At 39.6% G+C, this 14,237-nt stretch overlaps 1 protein-coding gene across 4 annotated transcripts in view; it reads left to right on the plus strand.

The window, feature by feature from the left end:
- Positions 1 to 418: 418 nt before the first annotated feature.
- The window catches only part of LOC131432640 (ataxin-2 homolog), a 57,148-nt gene continuing 43,329 nt past the window's right edge, over positions 419 to 14,237 (plus strand). For 2 of the 4 annotated variants that reach the window (XM_058599043.1, XM_058599046.1), the window contains exons 1-2: positions 419 to 607; positions 1,644 to 2,076. In XM_058599043.1, the coding sequence (XP_058455026.1) occupies positions 2,036 to 2,076 (41 nt within the window). In that variant the 5' untranslated portion in view covers positions 419 to 607; positions 1,644 to 2,035. Of the gene's footprint in view, positions 608 to 1,603; positions 2,077 to 14,237 lie in introns of all 4 variants that reach the window. The other 2 variants (XM_058599044.1, XM_058599045.1) reach the window with 2 other exon arrangements.

Raw genomic sequence — 14,237 nt, forward strand, 5'->3', positions numbered from 1 at the left:
ATCATTGGAAATGCTAATATTGGAAAACCAGTACAATATCATATAATGTGAAAATGAAAATTTAGCTTGTACATATTTCATTCGTGATTTTTATTCAAAGTGAACTTATTGAAACTTATTAGAAAATAGCGAGATATTATCAAAGCTTTTTATGATCTATGCGTTGTAATACCTAATTATTCCCAACTTTCAAACAGCGTGTACAAATGTTGGACAATAAAGCTCCCACCTTCCGAATATGCGAATACATTTTACGGCTTTGAAACTCTGGGAGCACTGCGACTGTCAAGCTGACATTTTATTTCCCTTTTTTTGAAGTTTAAATCACACACACCAATAGCGACCATAATATTGAGACGACTTTTTCGAAAGAAGGGACGCACACATGCACACATTCATTGGCCATCGTCATTCATTATTAGTGAAACTGCGAGTGGAAAAGGCATTTTCTCCTACTCGCTACCGATTGTCGAAAATTTATCATTTTCCGGACATTCTCTGATTGGATCGAAAACGCTCAGTCGAACGAAAACAAAAGTGAAAAGTGATTTTCAATGCCCGTGTAGCGAAACAACGCGTGTTAACAGAAGTATTCGACAGTGAAAAGGTAATTTTTTCCTCAGAGCTCGTGAAAATTCGTAAAGGAAGAAGTTCGCTAGCCACGCAAAGAAGCATACGAGAAAAGGGATGTTCGCCACCAGCGCGAAATACGAAAAGAGAATTCGAGACGCATTTTGCTAGTTTTCTGACTAAAACAAGAGTTGCACTGAATGTTTTGATTTTTCTTTTCGCAACTACCGCGTCTTTCTGGTTGCAGGAAGTTTACTGTCGGAACGATAGGAATCCGTCGAACAAGAAACAAAAAGTGCTGTGTTGTGCTGCGGACAGAGACGAAATCCAACTGATACTGTTATGTCGTAATTTACCTGTGAAAAGGAAAAGCAGATTGCAAACGAAGCGGCAGTGAACCAGCAAAATAAAAGCGAACAGTGAGAAATAGTTGACTGCCATCAGATCGTCGCTCACAGCGGTGCCAAATTTGCGGAGCTCTACGTAGATCAATGAGTTCCGAAATAATCTACCGATTCACAGATGAAGTACATTTTGGTCTGATTTCAATAGTAATTAACTGACTCAACAATTCTGAGACATAAAGGGAACATTGACACTTTAGACTCGTTTGAGTATGATTCACAAGAAACTAGTTTTTTTCTTATCTCGGATTAGGTGATAGGAATCTTTCTTATCAAAGACTTTCGTTCTACTGTTTTTGAATGCTATGAGCATGTTCATCAGTATAAGCATAAGTATGGTAGTTCACGAATAAATAAGATTAGATATAAATAGAATTTGGGTGACATTTAATTTCCTTTCACTTCGAGCATATTCTTAATACAAGAGTACAAAAATCAGCTTAATTCGTATTTTGATAAAATTTTTGAATCAAAATACTTAATATTTGATTTTTGCAATTCAAATTGTCAGGTAGTAGGTTTGTCATTTTCTGAATCACTGAATCATTCTTCCAAGATAGGACCAATCACTGTGTTGTACTGAAATTTACTAAATTTTTTGTTCTCATTTTTACTATTCCACATACGAGTATTATCAATTCAACTACATCGTTATCATTTTTCGAGTAGTAAAATTCAACGGAATTGACGCAGCGATAATCTGGCATCGCTGGTTCGTCACTAGCTTATAGCAAGACACACACAGAGGATTACATAAAAGCAGGCAGCAGCTCGACTTGGCTTGAAACGACGTTGGAACGAAACTATTTTTCCTACGAGCTTACGGTGAAGACGGTAGAGTTTTATTTATTGTTGGAAAGATTGTGATAGGTTCAAATAAAAATAATAAAAAAATCAAACACTAATTGACTCAGCGAAACTCCGAGCCTGCGCGAGTGTAATCAGTCGTCAGTGGCCAAATTGATAATCTGTCTGCCAAAATTCCGGTCCCGACGCGAAACCATAGGGAAGGCTCCTCTTTGGGCCACTCCTCATCCTCGTTCGCCACGGAAGACAACGATATGAACAACAAGCGGAGCAAAGCCCGCCCAGGTCCGGCCAGGTGAGTGTATTTTTATAGCTGTTATGTTATTTTATAAAATAAAAAAAAAATTATTTTCGATTCATTTCAAAATTGTAATTTATACATGATTACAATAATGCTTTTGGGTTATGAATTGAGTGATTGATAGTATCTATAATCTTTATCTGTTCAATAAAAGACCTTGTGGCATCAGCCGAACGAAACAATAAACTCACTCGGTTCCTCATTCAATGTCGTAGGTGATGTGCATGAGTTTCAGTTTTAAGGTTCTATTAGTGTTCTACAGCTGGTTGCATCATTAAATCATTCCATATTTTATGTCTCTTCGTACTCAACAAGATGCTATCTTAATTTTTTTTTTAAGATTTCGAGAGAATTTTTTCTATTCTTTAAGAGTCTAGGAGTAGTTGTTTTTATGATTGTTCTTTCAACATGTTATTTCTTATTTTTATGATGTCAACAATTCAACTATCTCGCAAATTGTTTACTAATATTATATTAATTATTAGTATTAGTACCAACCTTCATAGAACCGGGTTGGCGGTTCAATTCATCGGGTGCTGGTCTTCCAATCCAGTTGTCGGTTCTATACGCTATAAATCGGCTGCGAAGTTTGTTGAAACAGAAATGCCTAATTACACAAAAGGAATGTAATGCCAAGACTTTGCTTTGCTACCTTCATAAGATACCAATCAAAATTTCATGACATTCTTATGTTTGGTCCACGTGTTATAGGGATTTAGGTGACGCTAGTCTTGATAATCTTATAACAATGAATTCGATGCAGTATCGTGTGTTGATTTATTATTGCCCTTAAATGAAAAAAAAACTGTAAGCTCTCCTAAGGCTTGAAGAGCCATAAAAACAACAATTTTTCAGTAGTATGTTGAGTTTAAACGTGCTCTTATTGAAATTGAAGAGGCTAAATGCTTCGGTCGGCCAAATGAGGTAATTACAGGCGAAAAAATGCCATCAAAGTTGGACGCTGGACATCGAACTTCAGCAGAGCACCCAGTTGTATTCCAAGATCATACACTTGAGTTACTTTGGAACAAATTGTTCCATCAATGTTATAGTCGAATACAGGACACACAATCGTATGGGATGTTATAACTTAGCATTTGGATACATTGATAGTAAGTTTATTTTTCTTGCACCAATCTCCAAACGTTGATAGCGAATCTTGCAGTCGTTGGCAATCCTCTACACTACGAACCACGAGATACAGCTTTAAATCATCTGCGTAGATTAATTTACAACCAGATCCCAAGAGAAATGCAACTTCGTTGAAAAATAATACATATAAAAAGGGTCCTAAGTTACTACCTTGCGGAACACCTCATTTATTCGAGAATTCGGATGACGCAATATTATTCATTTTTACACCTAGTTGTTAACCAAAACATCGCGTAAAAACTTCAATATCGAGTGTGGTTTTCGAATTGACGACTTGGTTACATTAAAATAACCGATTGCGCTTCTTCGTCGAGATAGAAGTATACAAACATTGCTCCTGCAGGATTTATATCACCGTAAGAGAACTGCACAGGTAGTAGAGTAGTTACCTACCTTACCTTACCCAACAGCAATAGTCCTGGGGTGTCCTTTGCTGTATCAAGCATACTCCCATAACTCGGTCCATGGCTGCTCGTCGCCAGCCACTTAAGACACGGATACTTCTGAGATCACCCTCCACTTGATCGATCCACCTTGCTCGCTGCGCTCCTCTTCTTCTTGTACCAGTCGGATTAGGTTCGAGAACCATTTTCACTGGGCTGTCTTACGACATCCTTATGACACCAGTGAGCCCAAATACACGAACTCGTCAACCACCTCGATATCGTCACCGTCTATCAATATTCGTGGTGGGGGGCGTAGTGTTTCTTCTCTAGAGCCTCTTCCTCTCGTGTATTTTGTTTTTGACGCATTTATGGCCAGTCCGATACGCCTAGTCTAGCTTTCAGTCCAATGTAGGTTTCCGTCATCTTCTCAAGGTTACGTGTCACAATATCAATATCGTCAGGGAAGCCAAAAAGTTGTACGGACTTTCGGAAGATCGTGCCACTCGTGTCGATCCTCGCTCTTCGAATCACACCTTCCTAGGCAATGCCGTAGCCCGTTATATTCACGACACTTCTGGAGTACTTGTCTTATCGCGAATATGTGATCCGTAGTGGCGCGGGCTCCAGTAAATCCCGCTTGGTACGGCCCTACGAATTCGAGAGAAAAATGCTTCCTTCTAGTCATCGGGTCTCGTCTCATGTGGACAGTGCTCGTTGATGATGCTGTAATTGAAGAAACGGCCCATCTTGCCCAGCACTACAAATCCCGTTCCTAGAACGCTGGTTGTGCCACAGCTCTGGTAGAAGGTAGCCGCTCGATGCCCACTTTTCCACACCTTCTGTCCCGTCCAACAAAGTTCCTGCAGTGCTACGACGTCGAATTTGCGAGGATTTAGTTTGTCGTATATTATCCTGTCGCAGCCTGCGAAACCTAGCGACTTGCAGTTCCATGTTCCAAGTTTCCAATCGTAGTCCTTAGTTCGTCGCTTAGGTCTTTGCCGATTATTCCGAGTCGTATTTCTTTCTTGATTGTTCGTAACTTCCTTTTTCCGAGCGGCTTGTTAGGCCTGCACCAACCTCCTGTCTCGCCGGAGGGCCATCGTGTCAGCACTGTTTAGAGTCCCACACTGACACAAGGACGGTAATCAGACGCTGTTTCGAGCCGCCCCAACATGGGGAACAGACGCTCGGGTAGGCTTGCTCTATGTAAAGAGAAAGCAAGCCCCCCCTTCCCTGTCAGCATATGACCAAGGTCCCACCGGGGTTGGTTACCCGATCTTTCCTATGGTTCCTCGTACCCCAGCCGGCACCGCGGGGATGTAGAGATAGGAGTTACTGGACAAGAGGCTAGGAACCACATTGGGGCCTGAATTGCGCGTTGTCCAGTCGTTTACCAACCAGTAGAGTAGTATAAGTATCAATCAAACGATAATTCCTGGATGTGCGATTTAATCACAGGGTCATTGTCTAACGAGTCAGTTGTCGGAGTGCTCGAGCCCCGACCTGAAAGAATTTTTAGTGTCAGTAGAATTGTAGCACTAGTAATGATTTGGTTCTATACGCTAAGAATCGACTGCGAAGTCTATTCAAACAGAATATTAAGACTGTGTATTTCAGGTGTAGTATACGTTATTTCTTTCTTACTCTAACTTCATCATTCTCAGTACGGAACTACGATTAATAAAATACTCAATATGTTTCTCAAAGGACCAGAAAACTGCTCATTGTCCTCAGCACACTGCAATGATTATGACAGAACGGATGCTGCTCACTGATATGTGGAAGAAATAAAATATACTAATCAAATCTCCCATGATTGATGATTTGTATGTATGTATGTATGCATAGATTGCAATGTGTATTAACTCTATATGGAATCATGTCATCTTTGTTCTCTGGGAGCCGCAAACAGCGTGGACAGCATCGTCCAAGGTCTGCACACCTAGTAGTTTGATTGCATGTTGATTGTGGCTCTCTCTTGGATTGCGTTGTAGAATGCTTGGTACTTTCTCTAACATTCATTGCTTTCTCTCAGTTCCACACTAGTTCATATCCTGCTGTGCGGGTGCAAAAAATAAATCGACAAAGATAGAAACAATCAGTGCAGCTGGTATGACTACTGATGGCATAGACAGGAAATATGTCTATTGTTCGGCATATTTGCCGCATAACCAACCTTCGCCAAGCGATGACTTCAAAAAGGTTGTATCATACTGCTGCAAAAGTGATTTAATCGGCAGTGACATAAATGCTCACCATATCATTTGGGGCAGTACAGATATAAATTCGAGAGGCTCTTATATGGTGGAATTTGTGAGCAGTAGAAACCTGCACATAGTCAATGCAGGAAACCGTCCAACTTTTGCGAGAGCTGGAAGAGAGGAGGTTTTGGACGTAACTCTCTGCTCTCATAGAATTGCGCATGAGTTGGTGAATTGGCTCGTCTCCGATGAGCTCGAACCTTCGTTGTCTGAGCATACACAGTTCGAAAATTTTTTGTGATTTTACATCTTATAAGATGCACATAAATGGAGCGTCGTATTTCACACGAATTTATATTCAAGAACATGTAAAATTGCGTGATTTGAAAATTACATGGCTTGAATTCGAATGAAATAAAAAACATAAGATCGATAGCAGCAGCGCGACATGAACCTAGAAACATTAGATCATAAACACATAGGTTACCTGACTGAACCACAATGCTCATATCTGTTCAAAGAATAATTGATTCATATAAATCCATACAGGGGCACTGGCTAACCGAATGCAAATTACACTCGGAGCGTGTAAAATTCTGTGCGAGTGGAATAATAACGTCATTTGAAAAATTAAGTAGTTGTGAAAACTCGCACAATCCGAAGTGGACAAGCCTCTTCATATGCTGCAACTATGAGTGAATTTGTCTCGTCGACAACATTTTCCAAATCAATTGAGGTTTCAATTGTTGGTTGGTACCCGTAAAATCTAGTCGCCAAGCCCTCTTCATAGAGGTCCCAGTTTGTAGATTTGGGATTACGATATGTGATAATATCAAATTTAACGTTTGAATGATCAAAGAAGATGTAGAATTCTGTCACAAGTAAAATTCATAATTTTTTTTCTGTGTAAGTACATCTTCTTTGATCATTCAAACGTTAAATTTGATATTATCACATATCGTAATCCCAAATCTACAAACTGGGACCTCTATGAAGAGGGCTTGGCGACTAGATTTTACGGGTACCAACCAACAATTGAAACCCCAATTGATTTGGAAAATGTTGTCGACGAGACAAATTCACTCATAGTTGCAGCATATGAAGAGGCTTGTCCACTTCGGATTGTGCGAGATACTAGAGGAACTCCTTGGTGGAATGCTGAACTTGCTAGACTAAGGAAACTATGCAGAAGAGCTTGGAACCACCGACGCAGAGATGGGTCGGTGGCATTCGTGTCGGCTCGAAGGGCTTACAAAAATGCTCTTCGATCGTCTGAGCGAAGTGGTTGGAAAAGCCTCTGCACAAATGTCTCTAGTCTCAACGAGGCTAGCAGATTAAATAAGTTACTTTCGAAGTCTAAGGACTTTAATGTCAGTTTCTTAAGAACTTCAGATGGTGAACACTTGTCTGAAGAAGGTGATGTACTTCACTATCTTTTTAACGCTCACTTTCCAGGATGTATGGATCCATCACCGACAGCTCTTCCCGAGACTTTTTCAGGTAGTTACGATTCTTGAGCCCTTGCTCGAAGCGTTGTGACGATTGAATCGGTCAAATGGGCAGTTGAGAGTTTTGCTCCGTACAAGTCTCCTGGAAAGGATGGAGTTTTCCCAGTGTTACTGCAGAAAGGGTATGAACATTTCAAACATGTTTTGAAGAAAATACTTACTTTTAGTCTTGCGACAGGATACATTCCAAGAGCTTGGCAGGAAATAATTGTCAAATTTATTCCCAAAGGCGGTCGCGACACTTATGAGGAAGCGAAGAGTTTCAGTCCTATCAGTCTAAGCTCATTTCTTCTTAAAACAGTGGAACGCATAGTAGATCACTATATCAGGAATGTTAGTTTGGGCGTGCATCCGCTACATGGAATGCAACATGCTTACCAGCGTGGAAAGTCCACTACAACCCTGTTACATGATGTTGTGTACAACATTGAAAAAGCTTTCTCACAAAAGCAATCTTGCTTGGGAGTTTTCCTAGATATTGAAGGTGCCTTTGATAACGTGTCTTTCAATTCAATTCTGGAAGCAGCCCGTGGTCATGGCATACCTTCAAGTATCACAAATTGGATACACGCAATGCTTAGCAATCGACTTCTTTGTTCATCGGTTCGGCAGCAGAGATTCGTAAGCTGAGTGTCTGTGGGTGTCCTCAAGGTGGTGTACTATCCCCACTTTTATGGAACCTAGTCGCTGATGGTTTGTTAAGGAAACTTAATAACCTTGGATTTCCGACTTATGGTTTTGCCGACGATTATCATATATTGATGACCGGTATAAGCATTAACACTCTCTTTGATTTAATGCAGCAAGCCCTGCGATCTGTTGAACAATGGTGTTGTCAGGTTGGATTATCTGTAAATCCGGGCAAAACATCAATGGTGCTTTTCACTCATCGTAGGATAATCACAGGAGCTCGTCCGTTGCAGTTCTTTGGTTCAGAGCTGACTGTGGTCGAACAAGTTAAATACGTCGGGGTTATTCTTGACTCAAAACTGAATTGGTCTGCTCACATTGACTTCAGAATTAAAAGAGCTTGCATGGCTTTCGGCCAATGCAGACGAGCTTTTGGAAAATTATGGGGACTCAAACCCAGATATATTCATTGGATCTACACAACTATTGTTAGACCAATTTTAGCATATGGATGTCTTGTATGGTGGCAGAAAGGAGAAGTCGCGACAGTTCAGTCAAAGCTCAATCATCTCCAAAGAATGGTCCTAATGGCGATGACAGGAGCATTCACGACAACTCCTACTGCTGCTCTAGAGGCGCTACTGTGTATTAAACCACTACATGTGTTCTTAAAACAAGAAGCATTATCTTGTGCATACCGTCTTAGGGTTACAGGGCTTTGGAACAGTAACCCATTAGATTATGCTACCAGCCACACTCGCTTGTGGTCTCAAATGGTTACGTGGGATGAGTATTTACTCGCTCCTAGTGACCTAACGCTCACATGCAGTTTTCCTTTCAAAACATTCAATGTGAGCTATCCTCTTCGTGAGGAATGGTTGTCCGGTTGTCTGGAACGACAACTTGATGAACACATAGTTTGTTATACGGACGGTTCTCTGTTGAATGGTCGTGCTGGTGCTGGTGTCTACTGTCGTGAAATGAGGCTGGAGCAGTCTCATTCACTTGGTAGATACTGTACTGTGTTCCAAGCAGAAATCTACGCGATTCTGTGTGGAGTACAATCGGCACTTCAGCAGATGATCTGTGGTAAACGAATTTATTTTTGTTCCGACAGTCAGGCAGCCTTAAAAGCACTCAGTTCGAATGACTCACGGTCGAATCTAGTGATCGCATGTCGAACTCAAATTGAAGACCTCAGCATTTCAAATGCTGTTTACTTCTTATGGGTACCCGGCCATTCTGGTATTACTGGAAATGAATGAGCTGATGAGTTGGCTAGAGCTGGTGCAACGAATGATTTCGTTGGTCCTGAACCAGCTTTACCACTTTCAACTAGTTGGATAAAGCACAAGATTCGTTCTTGGGCTGCATCCAAACATGCCAGCTACTGGCGCAGCTTGCAAACTTGCGCTCAGACAAAAGCATTTCTACCAGATTTAAATCTGAAAATGTCAAAGTGTCTACTGCATTTCTCCAAGTATCATTGAAGTATTCTGGTCAGAGCTCTGACTGGACATTGCAAACTCAATTATCACATGGCTACTATTCAACGTGCTGAGTATTATTCGTGTGATTTGTGTGAATGCGATTATGGTACTTCATATCATCTGATATGTAACTGTCCCGCATTGACGCAGCTACGTATCCGGGTTTTTTGTTCTCCATACATGGTTGAGTCTGTGTATGCGGAGCTAAAATTGAAGGATATTCTCTCGTTTCTCACCCAATGTGGTAAGGAGCTATAGTCAGAAGGGTTCATCGTTCTTCCTGGAGTGAATGAATCCCGTCTGTATTCACCTTAAATAGGGTTTAGCAGATTGTTTGGCATCCTTTGGGGGGTACCGAATTTACTTCTGCTCGTACATACTGCGAATCGTTCTGCATTCTTCCGGGAGTGCAGAATGGTGTCGCTTTTGTAAGATCTCTAAATCCTCTCGGGGGTTGGAGGTTTTATTAACAGCAGACTGTTCGGGACCTCGTAGAGGTTCAGAATTTACTTCTGCTTTTATGTGTTTTTGTGTCGTCAATTTTTCCCATCCTCCTAGTCCAACCCTTACCATTTCCTTTCAATCCTTCCCTCTTATATATCGGGAAAATGATGCTAAAAACAAATTGATGGCAAGGCACAAATCTCCAAATATCAAGGGGAACGTGCCATTTGAGCCAATTTGTTCTGATTCCTGATTCCTCAGTTCCACACTAGTTCATATCCTGCTGTGCGGGTGCAAAAAATAAATCGACAAAGATAGAAACCATCAGTGCAGGTTATAAGAGATAAACCAATCGATTTTGAAGTTCGATATCATTTCTAGATAATTAAAGTAATAATTGTATGTACCGCTTCAGACATAAAAGACGCATGAAAGATTTATTAGCAAAGACATTAAAAACATAGAAGCAGTTGATAAGATGACAAAATAACAATACGATACAGACGCATGGCCCAATGATTAACCGGGTGAAGCACATTTCCAGCTCAAGTAACAAATTCTCTGGCGAACTTGCAATAGAAGATACTCGTATCTTTCGTTGCAAATTAGTTATCGTAAAGAAATCTGTCGCTTGGGTTACGTGCTGAAGTTTTTTCTTCCTTTGTCACTAGTGTTCATTTGGACACCATAACCTAGTTCTTCCGGTATGCAAAGTGTGGAGCCTTGTAACACCCATCCTCGCCTCGGTCAGAGTAACCTAGAAAGAGTTAAAAGGGGAGTGGTAATGTCAGAGACATAACTGGATGGCGTGAATACGAAAACAACTGACATGTTCCTTAACACTACCGAATATCAATTAGTTGATCAATTGTATGAAATTGTATGTAGAATTTGAAACGATGCACCTAAACTAAAGTACAGATTAGTTACATTTAACATTCTGAAACACAAATATTATGAAATAACCAGTATAGTTCTTTATAATAAAATAATGGTGGTTCTGAAAAGAACCTTTTATGAAAGCGTTTGTGATGGAGAGTGATAAGTTGAATTCGAATTCCGATGGATGCCGCTGACTTCCGTCATCTAATTCTAGGCTGAACTGTTGAACGTGGGTGCGATACTGATATGGTTGGTGTAGGTGTAGCGTTTACAACCGATTATAATCTTCCAATAAAGAAAACGTTAATTCGCTGGGTTGATCAATGATACAATAGGCCTAATTTATTGAACGAAACTATCAATATGCTATAGGGATTCGTTTCTAGCATTCAGGAGGGTCAAAATGCGTAATTCTCTACGACATTAAACTCTGGAACATTTTTCGCAAAAACAAAGAAGGCTTCACTTGATCTCGATTACTGTGAATTTCACACAGCGAAAAGTGCACAAATCTAACCAAACTGTTGTAGATTTGCACTAAACTGAGGATATTTACCTTCGATTTGCGAACAACAAATCCTAATAGCTCTTTAGAAAACTTTTGAGCCATTAGAACGGCTGATTTTGTGTAATGCTCTCCGCCGTTGCTTTTTCACCAATGCAAATGACTGGCAGCTGTGACGTAATCGCTCTTGTCGAAAGCGAAAGTAGCTTTGCAAACGACACAAAATATATCTGCTCGCAGTGGCGATAGAATCCAAATTGATCCAATTTTTGTTAGGAGCTTTCTTTTTACGTGATTTCGTTTGTAGCTTTTCACTAATGGGCGGTCCTAACGGCTATAAAAATAGCCGCATACGAAATTTTAATGTCGATTATTTCATTTCGGATTTGCATAATTTATTGAAATCAACTATCAATATGCTGTAGGGATTCGTTTCTAGCATTCAGAAGGACCAAATTGAGGAACTCACTACGATATTCACCACTTTTCGGGACATTTTTCTTGAACGATTTGTTGTACAGCAGCAGTTATTTTGTTCTCTTCCTCAGAACGCGTTCTGATTGGCTGGTGTTGACATGGGTCAAATGAGACAGGTTTTTCAATAGTGTACTACTTCAATGCCTTTGCTATACACGTTTAGGTTGAAAAATTTCGATCCTATTGGTAGTTAGATTATATAAATCCTTTCACAGATCACTGAGCTATGAGCTTTAAAAATACGAGCAAGGCAAACGCGTCTTATGGATTATCCCCTTTGATACTCGTTTATGCCAAACATTTAAAAAAAGTTTAATTTTGAATTATTTGAGATTATGTCACACAACTGATAATTTTATCATAAAATTGTGATCATATTTCCGATGGCGTGTAGCAAAAATTATGTTGATTCGTTAGATACAACAGGAGATATTCACCCCATATTAAAGTAAATCGTATTCACGACAAAAAAAAATTCTACTTCCTTCCTAACCACATGCCGATAATTCTTATGTTCAATAGATTGATAATCGTTTGAATCCCAGCATTCCAATAGTTTCAGTTAATGATAACTAATTGAAAATAGCTTTCCTAGTTATCAAAACAAGTGAGCCAATATTTCTAACTTCGACTCTGTCAATGGAAACAGATAAGCAAATTTCACAATTCTCCGGTTCAACTCATCCTTTTGCCTGTGTTCTTAGTCATGGCGTTCACAGGTAACACCATTCAAAGCATGATGATTTGTTTCGTTTTGTGTTGTCTAATGATGTCATTGGTAATTCATACTTCTTTTGTATCAACGATTCACTATTTATCTGTGTGTACTGATTTTTGTGTTTAGAACTCTTTCATTTTCATATGAGCATTCATGTTTACTTTTGTGGCTTATTGTCATGAAATCATAAAACTTGCTTCCGATTACAACACGCAATTTTTAAAAAGACCTATTTCAATCGTCTTCATAGTTGATTCAAAGTGCACAGGGCAGGTTCGTACCTAGGATTTCGTTTCGAGAGGAGTCCTCATTTGATCAGCCTAATAAACTATTCCATGTATAATGCAAACCATATTCTTGAATGTTTGACGATAGTCTAGTATAATTAATTTATGCTATTCGTCAATGCGAGTGATGATTGCTTATGCATCTAATTCTCAGTGCGCCATTAGTAACTTTTGTTTATTGAAAATTGAAATCGACTTGCTTAATACAATACTACTTAGTTTCAACCGGTATTCGCTGGTGAAATATATTATTGATTTTTATTCATTGCATTCGTCGAACGACCATTATTAGGTTATAGCCGAGTCTAAATAAACGCTATATAATTGTTTCAATTATGGTTATCAATAATTTATAGTTTCAGAATTCCTAAAATTCAAGAAGACTGCTTTCGGTTTGTGGATATTCTTTCAAATCACTATATAATTTGTATTTTCGATACCTAGATCCTAGATTGCCACAAACGATTTGTTGTGGATATTTCTCATATAAATGAATTTATGCATAACTTTAAACATTGCATTTACAATGTCATCGTAATCAGTCTTGTCCCGAACAAGCCCTATATTTTTTTTGTCTCTTGCGTTCCGCTTTATACCGTAAGAATTCTGCAAGTGAAGCATAGGAAGTTTACAAAATTCGCGTAATCAATCAACTAGTACGAACGATTATCGATATTCGGAAGTATGCAAAAAGCACACCGGTTTTACTCGTGTTCACGTCATCCAGTTAAGTCTCTGACACCAACCACCCACCTTTTTTCCTATACGCATAGTTATTTCAGATAGTGACCTATGATCACGCTGAAACGCATGTTTTAAGAAATGTTGCCGAATAAGTAACATAAACACTGAATTATTTATATGAAAAGTTAAAAAAATATTTTGATGAGAATGTTTCGATGAAAGAGAAAGGCATTTTCACGGTATTGGAGTGGTATGAAGCCAACGTTGTTGTTGTTGAGCCGCCACCAGAATTTCTCCCAATAGAAACATTTTAGGTGACTATGACGGTTATGCTTCGAAAACAGAAAAAGTCTCCAAAGCCGATAAGGATTTGAAGGAGGTGAGGATAAAAGTATTTGCGAAAGTCCTGAGCACATTTTCAACTTTTCTAAAGCTTCCGCTTCTTTATTGCCCAAAATCTCTCGACGGGCCGGAACCGCGGACAGTAGGGTGGATTTATTATCGATGAAATCTGCGTTATTATCGCGGTATTACAGGTATTACTGGCTGTAGAGGCAATACGCCAAATCGGGCCAAAATTTTACGGGCCTATTATGGGCTTTGATGAAAGGTAGTTCGCGGATTTTGAGGCATTCGTACTTGTACTGCTTCGAGTCCATCGTCTTATTCGTCACGAACACTTTGGTCTTTGCTCCGCAGCTGCATATTCCTTGCCTAATCATCAGTTTTTTTGGAAAATTTGTCCAAAAAAGCAAACTAAAACTTCGCAGGAACATCGGCTTCTATCTGGA

The sequence above is a fragment of the Malaya genurostris genome, chromosome 2 (genome assembly GCF_030247185.1).
Source record: "Malaya genurostris strain Urasoe2022 chromosome 2, Malgen_1.1, whole genome shotgun sequence".
NCBI lineage: Eukaryota > Metazoa > Arthropoda > Insecta > Diptera > Culicidae > Malaya > Malaya genurostris.